The sequence below is a fragment of the Neopelma chrysocephalum genome, unplaced genomic scaffold (genome assembly GCF_003984885.1).
Source record: "Neopelma chrysocephalum unplaced genomic scaffold, ASM398488v2 Primary Assembly neopelma1_26, whole genome shotgun sequence".
Taxonomy (NCBI): domain Eukaryota; kingdom Metazoa; phylum Chordata; class Aves; order Passeriformes; family Pipridae; genus Neopelma; species Neopelma chrysocephalum.
In genome coordinates, this window is record NW_020897695.1 from 9,350,342 (window position 1) to 9,374,150 (window position 23,809).

Below are 23,809 nucleotides of genomic sequence, written 5' to 3' on the forward strand. Positions count from 1 at the left end.
TAGAGTTCAATTAAATCTCTCTCAAAACCTGTGTCATTCACATGTAACTTAAAGACACAAGAATAAAAATCACAATTTCCCCCTTACATCTTTAAAACACAACTTTAAAAATTATTGAAGTTTTTCTGCAGTTTATATCAGGTGGCTTCTGTGTAATATTAGTAAGTCTTTTTAGGAGAGATATTTGGTTTTGTTTTAAACAAACCACTACTATAGTAATCCTGATTAAGAATGGCAATACAGACTTGGTAATTTCAGTAAATATTTTCTCTTACTTCCTCTGCTATTAAGTATCTCAATAATTACTGACTTAGCATAGAAATTATTTACTAATTTGAATCAAATTCATAGACCTCATTAAATTAAAAGCATGATAATGAAACAAGTGCTCATGCTTTCTAGCTATGCAAATTCCAACATATTTTAACAGAAATTCTCCCTGGTTGTTCCTGTGTTTCAGTTCTATGTATAAAGTGGTAACCACAGAGGACTCCTGCATGCTCAGTCCTACTCGACAACTGATAAACTGCGGTCAGAATAAAACTAAGAATACTTTTGTCACACTGTATTACATGTCACTTTTCTTTTAATAATAGTTTATTTTTTAAAAATTCATTTGATATAAAAGTATCATGATCAATTAACCACACTGAAAATATCTTAGAATCAGAACACTGCCTTTTGTTTTGTTTTTTTTTAGTATTCCAAAGTAACTCCTATATACCGTATATTGTCTTTCCTATATTTAGGAGAAAGGGAAGAGAAAATTTTATGTTACAGGTGCATTCAATTACTCCAAGACTGACAAGAACATAATATCTTAACAGCCTCCCACTAGCACTTTGCCCTTCTCTGACCCATCATCAGATTTATTATTGCACATTATCTGCAGGATGGCAGCAGAGGAGAACAATACTAGAAATTAAATGTTATGCCGTGGACAGCAATGAAAGCAGCTTTTTCTTCCTTTGGAAGCGAGTAAAACATACCATTCAGTCAAAATGCACAGCAACAGATTACAGATACCATGAGATATCTTCCAGCCCTGAAAGCCTACACACTGTGAAGTCATATGCACTTAACTCCAGATTACTCTTACACATGATATAGTGTATAAGCACTACTATCTGACAGCACAGGGAAGTAAAAGAGAAACGAGACATGAGAGAAGAGATGCAGAAGCGGGAAAGAGAGAGAGGAACAACTCTTAGAGTGCACCTCTAAGCAGCATTGTACCTTTTAACTTATACATCTCTCCATTAGCAGAGTAGACCACCAACATGTGTGGCACTTCATCACTGGGCGATATTATAGCTCCAGCTAAAGACAAGGCTCCTCTTGGCTTCTGGTTTTTACTTTGTTCATTCACGAAATACTGTAGAATCCCCGTCTCAAAGTCCAGCACAAAGTACCTGTTGAAATAAATTACAATCATACAGTATTTCTGCTGAAGTTTTTCATGTATTTACTCAAAGAAGAACACAGACTGATCTTAAATCAAGATCATAAGTAAACAAATGAAGTTAAACTAATTTTTTTAATAACTCCATTTTATAAGGTGCTGTTATTTTGATCATTGGGCTTGATTTTTCAGGGGCATGTGATCTATTCTTTCATTCATAACCCAAACCATTTCACAATAAACAAACTTCCGGGAGTGCAAGATCATACAAACAAAAAATAAACTAACTGAATTGCTCAACTGCAGTAAATGAAAGCAAAGATATTTCAGACTTAAGTGTGTCAGTCTCAGGAATTGGAAATGTACCTTTTTTTTCCCCCAATTAAACCCATTTTTCACAACAGCACAGATTTAAATTCCATTTTCCTGTGGAAATCATCTATGCTATTACACAGAACAATTACTTAACACTTTAACTCTTTGCCAAAAGGGGAGGGAGAATAACCACCTGGCTCAAATGAAGGAGCTACTGACCTGCAACAGACTAGAATGAAGATTACAGGAATGCAGATTATCCCCTCAGCTTCTTCTAAAAAAACACCCTTAACAACCTGGCTAATACCACTAACATGGGCATTTTTAACACATACTATTTCTACTGTTCCTCTAGATGAGATTAGCACAGATCATATGAATTTGTGTACAGTATTTCAGAAACTGATTATTCAGACTTCTGTAGCTTTGTATATCCCAAATTTACTCAGATTACCGTTTTCTTTTGAAAGTGGCATTTTGTCTTAGCCCTTTCACAATACCCCCATATGCAGAACACCTCTAACCTTTCCCATCACAGAATATTTCCAGGATTGTCTTCACAGTCAACTGAAGTTATGGGTGATGATCTGCCCACCTCTTTAGTCAAGGTAAATAAGCCTGGACATGATGCAAGGAAACCTTACCTAAGATTTACAGGGCTTCAGACATTTTGCTTGGGCAACCTTCCTTTGCCGTAGTTATGCATAACTCTCTACTGCCACCACCTTCATATCAGAACAAAGATCAAACTCTCTTCAAATTATTACAGACTAACAACCCTGTCCCAAAGGATTTTAAGCTAGTGCATCACTACACCACTCACTTCTGCCCTGACTCCATCTCCTATCTCTCTGCATCCCTTCCCTCATGAAACAAATGGAAAGCCTCACTCTTGTAATCATGAAGCACATCCCTCCCACTTCACGGGATATGTTCACCACAAAAAAAGGACTAGGGAAATGGCAAGCTCAATGCCAACCACCACCATATTTCCAATAGTACTGTTAAAAATAAGGATGTCCTAAATTGCCAAAATTTCAGATTACCTTATTGACTTATATTGCACCAGTCCATAATCTCCTATTTTGTTTGACTTTTAAATGATTCTACAATACTACTCACCCACTTATAAAGCATTTTTTCTCTTCAGTTTGCTTAGTAGGGAAAAATAGATGCACTTAACTGCAGGGGAAAACAGTAGAATTTGAAAATGTACAATTAAAAAAAAAAGTCAAACTTGCACATTTCATAGTAAATTTTAATTTTGCTCATTTTCAGTTTTTCTTGTCCATGTCAAAAATATCTGTTACATTCTCAGGAGAAAAAGAAGAGCACTAGACAGAAACAATGCCATGCCCCTGAGAAAATTATATAGAAGCTTGACCGTAGAGCTAGTGCTTCTCTGGGTTTAGCAAACACGTCTAGACTTTATATACAGCAATGTCCATTCTGAGCCTGTGCCATCCTCATTATAATCTCATTGTCCTTCTATTGTTCAGGTACAAATAATTTATTTCAGCCTTCATTATTGGGCCATTTTTTATTGATTACTATCTTGAAAATCACCCTAGCAGTTACTGAACTACAGCTCTACAATTAACGGAAGGAGGAAAAACAGTTAAAGAAAAAAAAAGGAAAGAAAAAGAGAGGCAAGAAAAATAGTCTTTCCTTCTCCTATCAAGATCAAAGGATTTAGGGAAAAATGTTCCTCTGAGTCTATTAGAACGGAATCTATTAAGTTACATAAACACCACGAGCACTTCAGCTCAGAAATCTTTGCATGTGAGACCAGCAAAGCACTCCCAGAGTGACTGTAAGCTCCACAAAGATGGGCTTTGCACTGCCATAAAGCTACTCCAGGGAAGGAAACCAGCCATTCGAGTACAGAATATACCTTTACCAGCATAATGACAACCAAGAGCAGTGACTTCGGCAAATTCCTAAATGCAGAGACAGCATCCTTCCACATCCTTGTTATCACAGCTGGAGCAGTAGTGTTACCTGGACCTTCTAGCCAACCACACCCTATTTTGTGTACAGCCTCGAAAAAAACAGAACATTATCACTGGCCTTGTACCTCAGGTTTTCAGTATTTGTGATGATGTCTCAGATGCCTGTAAAAGCATTCAACATTTTCAACAGAAATCAAGCCGTAATCTTAAGAAAGAAAAAAGTAACCAGTTCTCACAGGCCTTCACATCACCCTCAGCAAGTATCCTGCCTTCTTTCCTGTCCCAGAAGAACCAGGAACTTTTCACAGGCATCTTGGCCATGACACTGTTCACATCACACAGAATCAAGTATTTCCTTTTCAAGGGTTATGGTTTGATGTGCAATTCCCCTCTTCACCTTTCACACAGCGGTATCACAGAAAAAGATAGACAGGAACAAACTGCACAGACAACTAGAGCCTCACAAGAGAAGCATGGGGATAATGCACTTTGAAAACTGCTAACAGGATAGAAAAAGCCAGGAGAAGAAATAAGGAATTAAATGTCAAAGCAAGCAGCGCAAGGCTTTGTACAAAGGAGATGGGGAGGGAGAACATAAAGGTATAGAAAAAACAGAAGCAGCTTTCAAAAACATCTTCTCGCATCACAGACCAAATGATGACCCAGTTCATATCATCACAAAAACACAGAAGAAATGGAGACCAGATTCTTTCATTAAATGAGAATGGAAAAGCATTACACATATAAAGCAGAAAAGAAGAGCATAGTACATGTCACCTCTTAGAAGTGCTGTGTAACTGTATCAAAAAGACAGGGATGTCTTTTAACTTCAGTTCTAAAAGTCATTTGTTCTGCCTATCAGGGAAATAACAGCACTAGCCTCTCTACAACTGATTCATCTTGCCACCTGCATTTCTCTACTGGCTTTGCTCACACCTTTGCCTATGATGTCGTATTTCTGTAATTAAATTACAGATGAACAGTAATGAAAACTAACATACTCCTTAGAGAACAGTCAGGCAGGAAGTAGCAGAGTTATGTTCTAAACACACAAAAAATGAGTGTTAAACAGAAATTATGAAATAACTGTTACTGACAGACATTTTCAAAAGATAGTTAAATTTTTCTGTTATTCCAAAATTGGAATAACATTTTTTTTTAATTAATAGTCACTAAAAGAGTTCATCTAAAGGTAAGCTAGAAAATTACCACTTTAACACATTTTTAGCAGTTTTAACTGCGTAAGCACAAGTCAAAGTAGACATGTAAAATTACAGGAAAGAAAAAGCAGGCTATTTCACAAAAGAAAAGCCAATGGATTTCTCACTTTAAATTCAAATCCATTTAGAGACTAGAGGCTTCCCACTCCTCTGGCCCAGCTTCCCTCAAGCTCCTGGGATTCACCAGGATACTCCCACTCTGCCATTCCTAACAAATGCAGATGCATTACCAGCTGATATCAATTACAAGAGAAAACACTCACCACACTCAGCAAACTACAAGTCTGACACTACCAGAATTGTTACTTTTTAAGTCACCCGTGAGTTTGTCAATGTGGCCTGATGATATTTCATTTCTCTTTTACTTCCCCTATTTCAAAATCAGTGCCTTCTCTGAATAAATCCTAAGTCTTATAAATTCTGCAACTGTCTTAATTAGATGCTCGTGCTTCACTCTCCCCTTTATCCATTCCCTCATTCATTCATAGCCATTTCAAATTTAAAAAAAAATGTCAAGCAGAACAAACATGACATATTAGGAAGCGCATCTACGTTGCCTTCTGAATTCATAAAAAGGAAGGGTCAAACACAGCACCAATAAACTATTTCAACTGGATTTGCATTCACTGATAAAAGCATTTATTATAGTAATAAATATAACATTTTCATATAATTATATAGCAGTATAATAATTTATTATTAGTTTCCTCTTCAAGAAGACTTTAAGAAAAATGCTGGTAGCATAGCAGAGATGAAAGTGGTCTACCATTAGAGCCTGTCAACAAAGAATAGCAGCTATGCAGGTGTTCCATGAAAAAATCAGACATTTTGACATCACAAAATACACAAAGATATCAGAAGCACGTGAACATTTCCTATGTAATTTACTCACCTCACTGGATTTAAGAATTTTCATTTTCCCATTTCCAGTCAAATTAAGCATTTCAATATTCTCCAGTGGAAAGGCATACTTTAATAAGTAAATAATAAATAATTAAATCACAAAATTTCTAGGTATTTCATCATTCAGTTGCACATCCATAACATGGTGCACTGCTCGTTGAAGCTGTCACTCAGATGCAAATCTGCAATGCACCCAAAAGTGTGTCCCAGCAGAAAAGACACTTCTTAAAATAAATTCCTCCTTTTCTCCTTTTATTCTGAACATATCCCAGAAACCAACCACCTGTACACAAGTTTTCACTACTCTGTAATCCCAAGAAGTTTTCCAGGTAGGATTGCTAAATCTTTCCATTGTGTAATGTATTCCTAAGGATTGGAATTCTCCTCCCACCCTTCTTTCCCAGTTAAGTCAGTTTTCTGGACCAGATTTTTTACAACTTCTAGTTTGAATTTATAATGAGACATTTTTATATAGACATGTGCAGCTGGACAACTGCAGTCCCAGTCAAATCTTCAATTTTTGATTCAACGTTCTAAAAAAAAAAAAAAAAAAACCAAAAAAAAACAAAACAAAACCCCTCACCTCTTATGGAAAGTAGCATTGTATGAATTACATCCTTGGGTTCATAAACTAGCCTACACTGGAGTCCATGCTTCATAGTTGGACTGTGTCTAATTCCAGACTTTATGTTTAAAATTGGTATGGATGCCTGAATACTGCACAGGAGCATAAACAAATCCTTTGACTAAAGACAAAAATCTTCCAATTTCCCACAATCTCCAAACAATAAAATGGTTTTCATTACATGATGACCTAACACGGCAAGTACTTCTGGATAGAGAGGGATGCTGGCTTGTTTCTACAGCAGGCTAGCCTTGTTTCACCTTTTTGGAGATTTTTTTTCTCAGTTACTTTCTTATTGATGGACAGAGAAGCTTTTCTCTCTAAAACACCACTTTAGCTCTTTCAAAGATACCTATTCTCCTAAGCCAGTCTCACAATATCCACTTTATGATCTACTTTTTATTTTGTTTTAACCATGAAAATGCAAATTTTTTAAATAAAATGCATTTATTTGAAACAGGGCAATCTTCATGCTGATTTAAAACATTAATAGGCAGCATCTCCTTCCCTATCATATTAGAAAAGTAACAATTCATGTATTTTCCCTTCTCAGACTGCTGAATTCATCATTCCAGACAATGTGACAAAAACTATGCTCTACTACATACTTCAGCATCGAATTAACTCAAGAATAGAAGCAGCTCACAGCAGAAGAATTTCACTACCTTCTCCTTCAACGACTTTGTTCTCAACATTTCTGAGTTTCCAAACATATGTTTTCCTTATATTCCATTCCAATTTCCCCCCAGTCACTGTCAGCACATGTTCCTCAGTGATTCCATAATCCTCTAAAGGAGGATTTTCAAGAATAAGGAGTCAAACTATTCTATAATTCTTTTTTTTAAGTAGTATAAAAACAGATAAGAATTATGGCATAGAAAGTAAATTACTGTGTCAAAGAAAAGCAAAGTTTTTGGCTGCAGTAAATGAACAAGATGTCACATAGAAATATTTAATTTTTAGAAAACTATCTTACTAGGCCATCCTGGACACCACATTTATGTAACTACTTAATTCTTTTTTTTCCTTTTACCTTAAGCCAATAAGATTAATGGAATTATTTATGCCAAAAAAGATAAAGCATGGCACATACACATTTGACAGTCAAGGATTTGATTATTAAAAATTATCTCTAAAGTTGTCATTTAAAGACAGATGATTAGAAGAACATGCTCATATTTCAGTAACCCTAGCATCCTTTATGCATTGAGGTTCCTCAACTTTTTCCTCATTTTCTAACATAAGAAAGCATAGAAACCACCGTATTCATTAAAAGCTTTACTGACTTTGAGCATCTGTGTATGAAAACTGAATTTTTAGAACAGTGATTTCTCTGCATTATTGTAACTGCATATCAGTCAAGATGAACTACAATTTACTGGATACTTTTAGAGGTGTTCCCCACCTAAAATGGAGATAAGAAACAGAGGAAGTATTATCCACAGCTCATGGACAGCTTGTTTTTGATGATCATGCCCTTCATGATTTTAACATCCAAAGAATTCTCACACAAATAAAATATTAAGATAAATCTCCTTTCCTGTACTCTCATGTCCCAGGGAGCTCTCTTTACAAACCAAAATGTCACTTCTTTCTCAGTACCTACAGAAACTACAATTGCTACTGACCAGCTCATCAGGTCATCACCTTCTGCTTGCAATCCCACTTATTTTCAACTGTCCGAAATTTTCTGTATTCAGCAACAGATTTTAAGGAAAACGAGATTACATTCGGAATAAATATTAAAAGCTGCTTAGGGGTTGCTTTTTAGGAAGGAGGGAGGAAGAATAGGCCTTAAAATAATGCATCCATTTCTACCCGCCAGGCTTTGAGTTCATACAGAATTGTGGAAAAGTACATTCATCCTATAATCTATGCTTCAGTACAACATGGTCACACTGAAGGGTAGCAATTGCAATTTAGGGGCAAACACATAAACAAAAGGTACACGGTTGAGTTTGATACCATAAACAGCACTTACTGCTCACAGCCCATCATGCTGGCTGGCTACTCAACGCTACTTTGTGTCATTTAGCAGTACTTACCACCTTCCTTTTACTTGCTCTAAATTCACAACTATTTAACAATTAAGCAGACTCAATTTTTTGTACTATGGATCAAGAGAAAAGGCTAGCATTGACATAACTGGGGGAATAAGTGGGCTGCTGTAATTTTAATTCTGTGAATCTTATTATCCAGCTTGATTCAGGTCACAGATTAAAAACAGAGCTTCCAGGCTGGAAAATATGTTTTCCTTCATAAGAAAAACAACCAAGATCTAAAATAAAACAAGAAAAGAGTACTTACATGTCACTTCTAATGAAGTTAACTTCTAAGGATGTTAACCTTTAGAAAGACACACTTCTATGCAACTCTAATACAAGATACAGGAAATATGCAGGAGAGGATTAGTCACACACACACCAACTCCATTCCCCATGTGAGGGACATATACACAAGACTCTGTAGTTAAATTGGTTCTCACTGAAGTCAGGTCCACAAGAGTCATTTGCAATCATCGGGATGCAAAAATGAAGGAAGCTGTCTGGTTTATCCTCTCTCATCCCACCTTTCCACCTTATCCAGGAGCAAGACTTTGCACCTTTAGAGACCTACTTTGGAGCCTGTATTAACAACTGCTTCTCTGCTCCAAGTCTTTGTGCAATATTGTTCTGTTCCAACCAGCAGTAAAAATCTCACCAACAAACAAGGCAGCTATCAGAAATCAGTGCTTCATTTTCTTCTGTTATCTACCTAAAGTGGGGTTTGCATTTAGACGTTTAATTTCACCCAGTCATCCTCAAGAGGGTGCAAAGAAGCAGAATGCATATACTTAGTCAAGGAATATTCTAGTCGGAAAGTACTTTAGGATTATCCAGAGAAACAACTGTTCGGAGAACCTACTACTAAACTTGGTGAGAATCAGTACGTAAATGGGAAAAATTGACTTATTTGCTTTCGTTATTATAACAAATCACCTACAAAAATCCACACCAAAACTCCAAAAAAAACCCCAGAAAACAACACCTAAATGGGGGGGGGGGGGGGGGTGAAAGAAGGACACACACACTAAAAACTGGGCAAAATCTGAGTTCCTTCCCCGAAATAAAGAATTATATATATAAAATGAGACAGTATACCAGAATATGCTGATTTGGAAGGGACCCACAAGGATTATTGAGTCCAATCAAGACAATCCATGATGTTTAGCTTGTGAAAAAAGCTCTTACATACTAATATTTGTAATTCTCTCTACTCACATCAGCAGTTATCAAAGCTGCTGCTGAGCAAACAGCTGCATCACCACACAGTTTTAAATGTTTCCCAAAATTACACCAGCCATGCCAGGAATCTTATTGCCTGTTCTTTTCTGTAACACAACCCCCCACTAAAACTGTAAGCAATACAGAAATATTTGACCTTGCACAAAAACATGTCACTTTTTTGCTTGACACTTTCTGTAATAAGTTCCAAAAGATCTGATAGGTTTGGCAAGCACATCAAAAATTGCCTAGTGCCTAGCATCAACTCATCTTTCACAAAGTACTTTTAAAATATAGAATGAAATAAACACCTTAGAAGGTGGCCTAACATACCAAAAATACAACTCTCCAACAAGCTAAATAACCAATTCTGGAAGCCTGAAAAGCTGAACCAAAGGCACTACAATGCAGATTAAACACACTAAGAAAATGTAAGCACCCACAGACCAATTTGAAGCAAAGTAATCACAAAGAAGGCAGCTGCTCAGAGCGCTAATGAGTCCAACAGTGACTGACAGTACTATACATTATTCTTTCAATAGTCTCTGCTTTAAGTAGGGGCATGCACACACACACAGAAAACACATTGCCAGGACAGTAATATATGAAGACAGATCACTAATGAAGTCAGATTTGATCAAGGGCAGTATTTTAATCGAGATTTCTGTCTGCTACTTGCCACATTCTGCAGGAGACTTCGTGGATTGAAAAGAGGTGATGTGACCTTTGCTTGGTCTTCCTGCTACTTGCTATCACAACATCCACAAATGAATCGAATATATCCATTTGGCAGCCTGTTTATCACGAAACATAATGAGAGACAAGCAGCAAATTCAGTCACTTAATATAATGGCCCCACAACACACACTGGGAGCCTGGAATTGCTGGGTTTGTATCAGCATTACCATGCAACAGAGTTTAAAGAAAATCACATCCCACTGAATCTGTGTGAGTCAGCCAGGTCTAAATCACAATTTTATCTCAGAATACTATCATCTATAATCCAAATTCCCTACAATTTGCAGCTACTTAATTTTGGCAATCCCAAACATAAACAACCCCTGAAAAAGGCTGCCGAAGAAAAAACATGTATTCCATTGAAATATCCCCACAACCCTCTCCTTCACCTTCAGCAACTAATGTCTGCCCTCTGAACTACATTACTAGAAGGTCATAAAATGTATGAAGGAAGGAGTAAACCCTCACACAGTCACCCACCCTGTGTCTAATACACAATATCTTCTGCTGACACCATTCTAAACTTTATTATCATTTCCCTCTTATGTGAGGGAAATGAATCACACCCCTATTAGCAGAGGCAAAGTTGATTTCTCTGCCTTATGCCTTCCAACTCTTCCTCTCTCTTCTGCAACAACTTGTATTTCTCACTGGTAAGAATTAACCCAGCACTACTGTTACTGTTACTCCCATCTAGGGGAGGAACCTTCATACATCAAATATCTGTAGATTTTTAGAGCTCCCTTTGCTGCCAAGAATTACCAACCGTATACGAAAAAGCACTCAGCTATGAGACAACCAATATGACTCCGAGTTTTTATGTCTGATGTTAGTTACGATTCCACCTGGAGATAAAATACTTTCAGAGACTGAAATATTAATGAAACAAATAACAAAGGCACAGAGAGTGACCCTGGACAACAGCATAAACACTGAAGCTGAGAAGGAGACTCACTGGATGACAAACCAAGAGATGGCCTAACACCTCCAGGCATGAGTATCAAGCAAACTATTCAGGTAATCAGACCACAAAACAGACTGCAAACAGAAGTAGCTCAAATTACAAGGTTAGTCTACCTTCAGTTAGAGCAGCTGCAGAGTAGTTCAGCTACTTTCAAGTACTGCTTTTTGCTCAATTTAACAATGAGAGTACAGAAATTAAGAGTATCATTCAAGTCACATCTTGACTCAACTACACAGACAAAAGGAGTCTGTTATCACAGCCCAAAAATATTGGGCCTGCATGTCTCCAAGTTAAAAGCCGGGGAAATTATCTATGCAGGTGAACCCTAATGAATCTGTTCCTCAGGTCACATATTCAACAGTAACAGCCTATAGTGGTAAGTCACGAAACTTCAGGGAGTTGACCTGCATATAAACAAGAGTAAATGTCAATGCAAGCAAATTAGCCATTGCAATTCTTTCCAATTCATTTTTACTGCTTACTGGAAACCAAGGCTGCTTTAAGACACACCGTAAAAACCCCTAAGTCACAAGGAAGACATGCAACTGTATTGTAAATTCTATTCTAACAACTGTACTGTTTTGTATACAGTAACTATTGAATAAAACTGCTGAATCACTGAACTATCTTCACTGTTACTTGTCTCTTCCCTCATTTTTTATTACTGAACATGAAACATAAAAGATTAGATAGGATTCATAAACTCTTAATAAAAAGATGTCACCAACCTAAAAGTTTTCAATAGAAAAATGTTGCTAAAAATTAATTAGAACAGTCACATGTCATGGTTTATTGAGACAGAACACCAGTTTTATTACAACCACTCTGCTGCCAACAAGAAAGAGACAATTTGCAGAGGAAATGAAGTGGAGGTATGAAGAAGTAGACAAGCAGAACAGTTTGGCAACAGCATGTGCCAAAAGATTTTCATTAAATCTACCTAAAACTGAATAAACAGAAATCTGAAGAATCATTAGACACTACAGTCTAAAAAAGCACTCTGCTAGCTAGATTTCAAGTCACATGCAGAACAAAACACTCTCCTGCACTGGATTGTATGTACATTAGACTAATTATTAGATTAGTGAAGATTGAGATTTTTTTTCTACTTTTCGCCAATTTCAGAGATATTTAATTCTGTTCAAGTTACTTATATGAGATTCTAAAGAACATGACATTCCCATGGAAAAAAAAACCTTCCAAAAATTGTATTTAATCTGATTTACATTTTATGTATTTCCATGGATGAAGACTTAGAAAATTAGCATAGACATCCTCTTATCATTGTTTGTATTCTATGTGAACAATTCCATTCCAAAACTACTTTACTGAAGAAAATACATAAAGTAGCTTTGGTATTTCTCAATATATACAATTCCTTTATGATCAGTTAACTAAAATGAATGGGAAAAGAAGGTTAAACATAAGGTATGAGTCCTTTAAACTCCAAATCACTCACTTTTAGATAGAAATACAATGTCTTGCACGTTTACACCACAGTCCACACCAATGGTGCGAAATAAACAGCAACTGTTCCCCCGAAATCCTCAGTAAAGTGTTACATCACATCATTGGGCTAAGTGAGAAAAAGCAGCCCTTAGAAAGCACAAGTGAAATCAGTTGTAATTTCTCTCTCTCTCTCTCTCTCCTCAAGGAAGAATTGCTGATTTGCACTTTAAAAACCTGGTTCAGCTGAACTAGTCTTCCCTTATTTGGTGTCAAGTCAGAGCTACTTCTGTCATCTTCACTTCTTTGTTCCCTTCACTGGCAAGTAGCAGTACACAGCACCTGGTCCCTGTATAGCCAATACAATAATAAGAGTTAGAGTTAGCTAAAGAATAATGCGGCCAAGTCAGTCTTTGGGTAGAAGAGGAACTTTGTGGACTCATCGATACAGCAGGAAAAAATCCAACTCCTCCACAACTACATGCATCACATAAAAACCACTGGCCAGTATTTTCAGCTGTAGATCTGTGATGGACACACATGACCCTAGGCCATAATTTCATTCAGGCCGACTAAGGAGCAACAGGTCTCATGCCGTGTGCTGAACCTGCGAGCTGAAAAGCTTCCGGCTCATGTATAAGGGAGTGAAGGTGCCTCAGAAAAAATATTTCAAAAGGTGGTTTCAAAACCCAAAAATGCAAGATGACCAAAGTACAGAACAAGGTAACAGCTAAAATGAAGACATCCATCTTGTTTACACTACTATGAGCAGCCAACTACTTCATTCCACAAATATTACCATCAGGACGGATCCAACTGGAGCTCTCCCTGAACTGCAGCCGGACTACATGACACATGACTCTCTCTCTGAGCAGGGATGCCTCCCAAGGCTTGAGATTCCTTATCTGAGACCAAAAGATCCTTCCTTACCCAGAGATCCCTTACCTGTGGCAGATCTTAGGGAACAAACTGATAGCATGCTGAATTAATACTAATGAAATATTGCTAATCCACGTGGCTGCTTATTATAAACACTGTACATTAGATATAAACTATTGTCCAAGTCTGAGATTAAGACTGGATCCAGCCACACATACTCTCCATAAGGAGTTAAGAAAGCAAGGGGGTCCACTCTGAACCTTGTGACTTAACATGAGGGTCCTCTTTACTCTTTCTATCTCTGGTCCATGTGTGAATCATTCTAACTTGATTTCAATTTAATTTTCCTGTGTATATTTCTTCCATTCAGTAATTAATAAGGTGAACCTTGCCATCAAGCTTATTCAACCTTGTTAAACCATTGCTAAACGTTTTCTAATTCCATCAAATTTACTGAACTCTGTCAATTTATTATTATACCTCAATAAAACATACTTTGCACCATTTAACACCAGCAGTCCCACCAAATTAGTTTCCACTGTACTCACATTTTAAAATTACAAAACTCTTTTTTCTATATTACATTATGTATGTTTCTGTCAAATCCCCTGTTGTATCTTAGTGAATTACTGAGGAGTCATATTGGCTGATCAGCTGGCAAGTAGATATTTTCAAATAAAATTTGACGTCATTCTTAATACAAAAGCAATCAGTCTGCTCTACAAAAAGACATAAAACCTGTCGGATCACTGAAATTCACTGGCAACTTTTAAAAGCTTAACATAATTTCTGCTGTCATTGCTATAGTTAGAATTACACTACTTATAAAAACAGTTTGGAAATTGCTGATCTAATCTACCCTCCCACACGAATAAAAGTAACTCCTTTGCCATAACTGAAATTATGAACTTTTGAGCTATGAACAGCTATGAACCAACAGCTTCAAAAGAGAAGTTTAAATTCTTCACTTTTGCAATAAACTAGTACATGGATATTAAAGAAATAATGCCAATAATTAAAATATTATAGCAAAACCAATTTCTTTTAAACATGCTGACAATGTCTCTGCTTATCAATGGCATAAAAAAGAATCACCTGCCTGTAAAAGACAAAACCATGGCACAATGAACTAAATCAACGAGAGAAATAAAACAACTTCAGATTTTTACAGATTCTCTTGGGTCAGGTTTGTGCTCTCCTCTTTAAGGTAAAGGTAAAACCAGCATTAAATATACTACAGCAAAGCAGCAGGCGTTTTTCCACATGACAGGAAGCAACACCAAGTTGTGAGATGTCTATTAAATTTGAAATTTAATGGTTCCAGCAACAGCTGGGACCCAAAATCTTGTTTTTAGTGCCTGAACATCTAGGCTACATTACAAACATCCTCATCAACCTCCATATTTGTAACAATGCAATGCTAGTGGGAGATTTGGAAGAAGGAAATATTAAGTTGTTATAGCTTAACCATTTCCTCAACCAGCAGTCATAAGCAGTATGTTTTCCTCCAGTTTCCAAAAGTCTGCAGCTTTAAAAATCAGAAGCAAGCAAAATTACACTACCACATTAAATTCTCTTCAGTAATGACTTAAAATTTATTTTAATGTCTTTCGTGCAAGTGCAGTTGAAAGAGTTCTTCCACCTAGATTTTTTCCTTGTCCCTAATTATGATTGGGGGGGGGAATCAATGATGTGGTAAGTACTTCTCTATTTCTCCACTTCCCAAATCTTCATTCTGGAAGCCTAGCCATGATTTCTCCACTTGTTTGTAGTTTTCTTTTAGTTTATTCTCAAATGTTATCAACTGTTTGCAAACAGTCTTAATAGATGGTGTTACTTAGCTGATAGTTTCTCTTATCTGGCACCACAAATAGACAACACATGATTCCATTTCTTTCCCTTCCCTCTCCTCCTCCCCCCAAAGCAAAATAACTCCAATCACTCATTATATCTGAGACACCCAAATTACAGTCAGAAATATTCAAGCAAAGAAACATGGGGGAGGGAAAATTCAAAAAGAAATGTTAGTGCCAACTGCAAACTGAAACTAAGGAGAGATGCACTTTTTTTAACAGCCATTTCAAAAAACTTACTATTTCTCAAAAGAAAACATTGTAAAGAAATATTACTCAGTCACTTTAGGGAGCATAATCTGTTAAGTCCTATTTTCTAATAGTGATTTGACATCTGAAGGTTACTCCTGCTCTGCAGTGCTCTCTACTATCTGCCTTCAGCACACTCCTCAGTACTCACACTGGTTCTGCACTGCAGCACTTGACAAGGCACCTTTCTCTGCTTTTCATTTGATTTTGAGCAGTGACAAGCAGACTGTATGATAAAGGAACAGAGGAAAAGAAACAAAAATAAAAAAGGCACAAGCCACTTGGAGGAAAGTCCTTAATAAGCAATAATTTTAAGCATTACCCTAGACTCCTCTAGAAAACCCCGTGCTTGCTGTTAGAACTGTAGCAGCTGTTAGAACTGCCATTGCCTACTCTGGAAGAATGACAGAGCAGAAAACAATACACAAGAAGAATTTCAGGAAGAAATTCAATAGCAGAGATTTCAAGATGCAGAACTTTAATCCTGTGAAGGGAATGATCTAAGGTAGTCGTTTTTTCCTTCAGCAGTATAAACATGCCACAACTTAACTGAACCTCTGAACCCACTATTGGCAAATGCACACAGAAAGAAGATGGGAGGAGATGGCATCTCCTCCCAAGTGTAAAATTCTCTTTGAAACAGAAGAGACCCACCACAATAAGTTCAAGTACCTAACAGAAGACAACGCAACCAACAAACCAAAAACAAGCACAGAACAAGTTGAGAGGATAAATAAGATAATTGCCAGAGCAGAGATACAGTAGTTTTCACATTTCCAGAACATAGTTGTATAATTCTATTATTTTTCTTTTAAAAAACATGCAATCCATCATTCCAATAATTAAATCCAGTTGAGGGAATTATTTAATGGAAGTTAAAACTCAACATGAGTAGAGTAGATATTTTCAGTCTCTCAGACATCTGTTCCTGATGTCCTGACACCATCTCAAGGAAAAAAATCTGAAAACTGCACTATATTTTTTCCTATACCAGCTGCTTTCTCTATTACTACTGACAGTTCCACTAAGCTTTCCAGCTCCCTCAGTCAAGACACCTATTCCACACCACTTGTGCTCAATCTGCTCAAGCATCACTTCTGAAAAACCAATTTTTAAGCTCAAGGGGAGTAAAACCCACAGAAGGCTTCATGTCATTAACCTCCTCTCTGGAACCTGAGGTTACAGCTCATCTACCTCTAATTTTTAGCACTTGTAACATTTTCGTGTCTGATCTCCTTACTTTCAAATGTTTTCTTCTCTTCAGTTCATATCCTATAGCACTACTTCCCCCCTACGCTTTCTGTACCGTATCAAAAGCAAGGTCAAATAAATGGGAAAGAGAGAGATCCTTAGAACATCCAAAGGATAACAGGTACGATTTATCCGATCCTAGAGAAAAGCTTCATATTCAACTGCCAATCTGTTTGTTCAGAGCAAGAAGGAGCAAGATTATATCTCGCAGCTGCTCAGCCATTCTCCTCAAGGCTTTAAAGTCTTCCATTTGAAAACTGGCATAGAGAAAAGATAAGAACTTAAGTTATGAGCACTTGTAAGCAGCTACAGTCTGCTCAGAAAGTCCAGCTATTTCCTGCAGCTCATCCCTCAACTCTGGGATTCCCATCAGAACCCCTGTGCCCAAAGGAGCAGCCACATAAGCTTCCTACCTGCTTTTACAGCTCTGATCCCTCTACAAAAGGTCAACGCACAGGGAGACACTTCCAATACTTTTCCCAAACCAACAGCAAAACCGTGTGCTACAGGAAGCCCTGAGCTCTAGGTTTGAATGATATGCCAGCCTTTAGTCCACAGCACAGCAAAAATACAGCATCCTTTACAGGATTTCGTTAGGTCAACAACATTTAAACCATTGAATGAAGTAAGCTATGCCACACCCACAGCCTAGCCCTTGGGCCCAGGGGCTGTGACCCAGTTCACTGCAGCTCAACAACTATCACCAGTCTGAGTCCACAGGGGCAGATGAACCCCAGGCCACATAGAGCTGAGCAAACCAAAGCTGGGCTTGGGCAGCTGTCACAAACCACCACAACAAAACACTCTTGACTGGCATCACCTGTCTACACCTCGTAAGCAGCACAGGGCACACAAGGACATAGAGGCTGGAAAAGCACTGGATTACGGGAAAGCTGTAGAATGAAACTAACTATTTGAACCTCTGAGCCCCTGGCAAGGACAGAGCAGCTGAACAAGGCTGTCACAACCCACAGGTTATCAATTGCTCACTGCAACTGATTCTCACATTTGTACTCTCACCTGAAAGCTTTGCTTTAAGATACTGGCTGTTCTCACAACTCCTTATGACTATTAAGTCTAAATTAGTATCTTAATTAGAAAAGAAGGAATATGAGTACCAGTGCTTTTCCCAGCTTAATTACATTTTCACTGGGGTTTTTACTATCAAAATATAACAACTGTGAGGAAAACTAGCAGTTCTGCTAGCAAGTTATTTAATGACAGAAGAAAGCCAAGGAATTAGAGGTTTCTGGTACTCCAGCCTCTGGTTGTATTTTTCTCACCCAGAAGCAAAGAGACCCAGCCAGATAGAACTACTCCCAGATCAGGTGCCCCACCTTTCATTTCTTTGGAAAATTACCAACTTTTCCCTAACCAGTGCAATCTGGGACTTGGAAGGAGAAGAGGATATTCTGAAATACGCCTCAATAGCATGTTTAGATTAAAGTGCCCTCCCAGAAGAGAGAAGAGAAGGAAAGGAAAACTATGAACCACATATTTTATCAGCAATCTCCAGATCGCTTGCACTATATCACTCTGATGATGAATTTCCTTGGCACACTAAATTGCATTCCTTACTGGGTGTGGAACAATTGCAGATATACTGTATGAAGTCTGGTAAGTATTAAATAAAATGTATACATAGACTTAACTGGACAGGAATGGGATCAATTATAACTGTAGTTTTTACAAACAGAATACAGAACTACAGAAACGCCTTGGGACTTCCAAAACATCTTGAACAAAACAAACAGAACAGTTAATGGCAACAGAAATGCAGAGATGGAATGGAAGTACAGCATGGTGAGTTTCAAATAAATTAACTGAATTTCACAGAGTGATCTTCTACAACAGGAAGTAACGGTATTAATAAAGATTACCATACTACATAAGAATTTTTTTCCTCGGGAGTGGCCAGTATGAGTAGTTTGTATTATCATTATATGTTTAAAAAATGGTAGAAAAAGTTTCAAGTATATTCAAAACTACTCCTAGTTTATTTTTAGATCAACTAGATTTCAGGTTGACATCTTTTCAATATTCAGAAGCTACTTTGTTAAAGCCAACTTTTTAAGAACACAAAGGTACTGACTGTACTGTATTTCAGTAATGCAATCCAACAAGATTCAAAGCAAAACCACATCCTATCAATGGATATTGTTGCATAAATTTTCAATTAGCTGCCTTGAGTCAGCAAAGTTTTATAGAGGTTGTGTCACAGTTCACCAACTTCTCTGCCAGACCTTCACAGTTCATCCTTGTTTTGCAATGCCCTGTCCTCAGCAAGAATCATTGCCAGGAGCCAGAAACTTCACTGTTACTTTCTAGTCCACAGCTAAAAACATCAAGGCATAAGAGACCTCAAGAAATAATAATCTTCCTGTAAACTGAAAAATTAATGTTTAGATTTGAAAACTATCTTGTAATCAATTAAAGTCACCTGCAGACCTGTTTTACACCAAGAAAAGCAAAACAATATATATTTAAATTTGCGACGACTTAATGATGTGCTGTTAAGAGCTCCAGAACCTCTTCCTCTAACATCAATAGTGTTAAGCATCTCATCCGATGCTTGTTCAAATTTTGTGAAGTACCCATGGTATTTTCAGATGAAAAATAAAACTTTTTTAAAAAGAGAATTTTAAGAAAACACTATCACCATAAATATGGTGTTAAAAGTTTAAAAATAGAACAGTTGCACAACAACCCAGTTTAAATATTTCATTCTTACTGAGTAATGCATTACAATACTGTAATACTGACAAGGATGCAAACTCATGCATGCAAGCTTTTCTCGTTTTTTTCCCGTTATTATGGTGCATTCAAAGTATTTAGACCATTTCTAACAAAACAGACAAGCAAAACAATTTGAAACACCTTTTCATCTGAAGTGTGCTTTGTCTTCCTCAATCTAGGTAATTAGAGTTTTAATGTCAATACAAAGCTTCTGTATTCAAGAATCTGCTTTCTGATACCTGCCTCACATTCATCTAGCAATTTCTGGTTTGTGGACATAACTACGCTATTCATACAATTCATGTGCGAGAAACTCATAATGACAAGAGCTGATTACCACCTGCGAAAGGAAAACAAAATTTTTAAAGGTAATTTCCATGTAGCAAAAGATATTTACCTGATGCCAGGAGCCAGCAGTCCTCAAACCAATTAATTCTTCATTCCTCCCTCATTCTACACTGTACTTCTTATATAATTCACTGAGGGTATATATTTCTATAGCTGTTGTAGACACAAAGTATTATGATATATTCTAACTGAAGTCATGAACTGCCAGATACTTTCTAGCAAATGCTTTCTGAACACAGCTGTTTGGACAGTAATTTTTGTGCAAATTGATAGAATAAAACATCTGTTTTTAAACTTGTTCTGTGTTTCTACTGCAGTCTCTACAGCAGCTGTTATTTTCACTTGCAAAATGTAGATAATTTATCATCCAGGTTCTCAAAATTGACACTTATGAATGTTGGCATTTCTCCCAACTGCAAGTTTAATTTAAAATATTATTTCACTGACAGAACCTGTTCAACAAGTAACATTCACTCCACTCATATATAAAGGGCTGAGAACTCACCTATGTTATACTAACGCCATTTTTTGCGAGCAGCATATATTTTATATGCATATGTAGATATAGAAGAAAAAAAAACCAAAAGGCAAGTTAGTCTTGCTTTGGGAATTTTTGAAGTTCTCAATTTTACGTCTTCCTTTTTGCTTGTTCTTCCTAGTATTTGAATTTTTTCTTTTTATCCACAGTCTAAAATGTTCCAGGTTGGGAAGAACAAACATTCAATGCAGTATTTTCTTTACACATCACATGGAAGAAAATACAATATACAAAGTAAGGATCTTGATAGCAAGATCAGCACGCTGGTTCATTTCCAGCTCTTCTCCACCCCAGCTTTGCAGAAACCAGACCTTTCTTACATGCTGCATCATCTTAGGACAGTCAGAACTTTCCAGCTTTCTGTGACAATACGTAACAATAGTTTTTCCCTTGCCTTTATTCTTAGGACTATAAATTCATTAACTGAAATGAGAAGTTTAAGTTTGTGTTTGGTCTTTATCCTGACAGCTGATATGCAGCCGTCTTTAAAACCAAGTATATTGTCAACACTATTTCTTAGAAACATATGTATTGAGTCCACAGAATCCATGAGAGGGTTGGTTTCATCAATATGTTGTGAGATATGCAGTGCATTAGCCATGATCCTTCAGAAAAAAGAGTATTTAGATTTGTTAGCAACAAGCACTTCCAAAGACCTTTATGCATTAGGTTGCTGCCTTATATATGTATTTCCAAAAATATAGTTCTACAAAAATCCAGATCATTGTTCTAATAAAAAATGAAGAAACAATACTTATAACCTTCAATTAGAAAACAGTTTCATCATCATAAATGCTTGAATTCCCACATAAACATTACTGTGTTTAACAGAGCAAAGGTAAGTCTGGCACATTAATAGATATCCAGGTGGACACCGTCAGTAGCTTCCTCTGGCTGCAATTCACATCAGTCCTCTATTTGCCTGAAATAAGCTCTGCTATGGAAGGCAGTGAAGGGATGAAAGCAAAACCAGAAAAGTTTGCACTGTGCTACGCATTCTGCAATTTAGGAAATACTACTTTCCTCACTATTTTGTGTGTGCTGTTCTTAATGGCACTATTAAAATTAATAAATAAGAGCAAATCATCTTACTTGGATTTCCAAGACTTAATTCTGAATTCACGTTATAAAATTTTCAGACTTTTCTTTTTTTTTTTTTATGAGGTAAAGGTCCAGCTTTGTGCTGTCTTCAGTATCTACTTCCTTCTCTCATCTGTTTCTTCCCTTTCATAGAATCATAGAACAGAATTATGGAATGGCCTGGGTTGGAAGGGTCCTTAAAGACCTAGTTCCAACCCTTCTGCCATGGGCAGGGATATCTTTCACTAGACCAGGTTGCTCAGAGCACCATCCAACCTAGCCTTGGAACACTTTCAGGGATGGAGCATCCACAACTTCTCTGGGAAACCAGTTCCAGTGCTCCACCACTCTTACAGTAAAAAATACTTTCCTAACATTTAATCTAAACATACCCTCTTTCAATTTGAAGCCATTCCCCCTTGTCCTGTCACTACATGCATTTTATCTCCATAAGTCCTCCTCCAGAGACTTTTAACTCCTTTTCTAAACCTCTCCAACCATCCTATATCTTTTTCTTCTTACCTCGTTCTATTGCCAAACGACCATTTCCTTATACTGGCACAATAAAAATAGGATAAAGTTTGATACACGAACCCAACGGTGCAGTGGGTTTCTGTGGCTGGGTTTTGGTAGCAGGGGGGCTACAGGGGTGGTTTCTGTTAGAAACTGCTAGAAGCTTCCCCTGTCCCATGGAGCCAATGCCAGATGGCTCCAGGACAGGCTTCCTGCCGCTGGCCAAGGCCGAGCCAATTAGGACTGATAGTAATGCCTCTGTGACAACATATTAAGAGCAGAAGATTGTGGCACTGAAGAGATTCCAGCCAGGGAAGAGCAGAGTGAGAACATAGGAACAACAAGGTAGACACTGAGGTCAGTGCAGAAGCGGGGGAGGAGTGCTCCAGGTGCCGGAGCTGAGGCCCCTGCAGCCCGTGGTGCAGACCATGGTGGAGCAGCTGTGCCCCTGCAGCCCATGGAAGACCACTGGGTTGCAGAGACCCACCTGCAGCCCATGGAGAAGTCCATGTTGGAGCAGATGCCCAAAGGAGGCTGTGACCCTGTGGGAGGCCCAAGACGGAGCAGGGTCTTGCCAGAGACCTGCAGCCTATGGAGAGGGAAGCCCATGCTGGAGTAGGTTTTTCCTGGGTAGGACTTGGGGCCCCTGTGGGGGACCCACGGTGGTGCACCTCATTCATGAAGGACTGCACCCCATGGAGGAGTGACCCACAGGACAGCAGTTTGGGAAGAACTGCTGCCCAAGGGATGGACTCATGCCAGAGAGGTCCATCAAGGACTGTCTCCCATGGGAGGGACCCCACGGGATCAGGGGAAGGACTCCTCTCTCTGAGCAGCAGCAGAAACAACAACTGACCATAACCCCCATTCCCTGTTCCCCTGCAGCACTGGGGGGGAGGAAAGAGAACATGGAAGGAAGGAGGGGTGAGGGGAAGGTGTTCCACCATCGTTCCCAGATAGCTCCCCAGAAGATAACTCCCCCAGCATAACAAGGCCATTAGTGTAAAAGCAAAGCACGGAGCCACTGTTTATATTAGTATGTTCCCAAAACTTAGCAAAATAAAGTGATAAGCAGTGCAGCCAGCAAACTCTGAGTCCCGCACAAGAGCCTGCTATTCAACAGCTACTATTACGATAGCATGCAATACATATATATATATATATATATATATATATATATATACACACATATAAAAAGCTGCCTTTATCTCGTCCTATGTTGGGTGCCAGCAAGGACTGTGGTGGGTTGACCCTGGCTGGATGCCAGATGCCCACCCAGCCGCTCTATCACTCCCCTTCCCAGTGGGACAGGGGAGAGAGTAAGGTGAAAAAACAACTCGTGTGTTGGGATAAGGCAGTTTGTTTAAAGCAAAAAGTGAAGCGGAAGCTTGCACATGCAAAAGCAAAGCGAAAGATAGCATGGCCATTGTCTTCAAAGGCTGCCTGCTGAGAAACCATCACGCGTACTGAAGCCCTGCTTCTCGGAAGTGGCCGACCATTGCTGCTCATGGGAAGTAGAGAATAAACTGTGCTG

General features: G+C 38.0%; 1 protein-coding gene across 1 annotated transcript in view; it reads right to left on the reverse strand.

Moving 5' to 3' along the window:
- Positions 1-23,809, reverse strand: part of OSBPL10 (oxysterol binding protein like 10) — a 118,571-nt gene that overhangs the window by 83,942 nt on the left and 10,820 nt on the right. Inside the window, exon 2 of the mRNA XM_027675451.1 lies at positions 1,237-1,412. Within this exon, the coding sequence (XP_027531252.1) occupies positions 1,237-1,412 (176 nt within the window). The remainder of the gene's footprint in view (positions 1-1,236; positions 1,413-23,809) is intronic.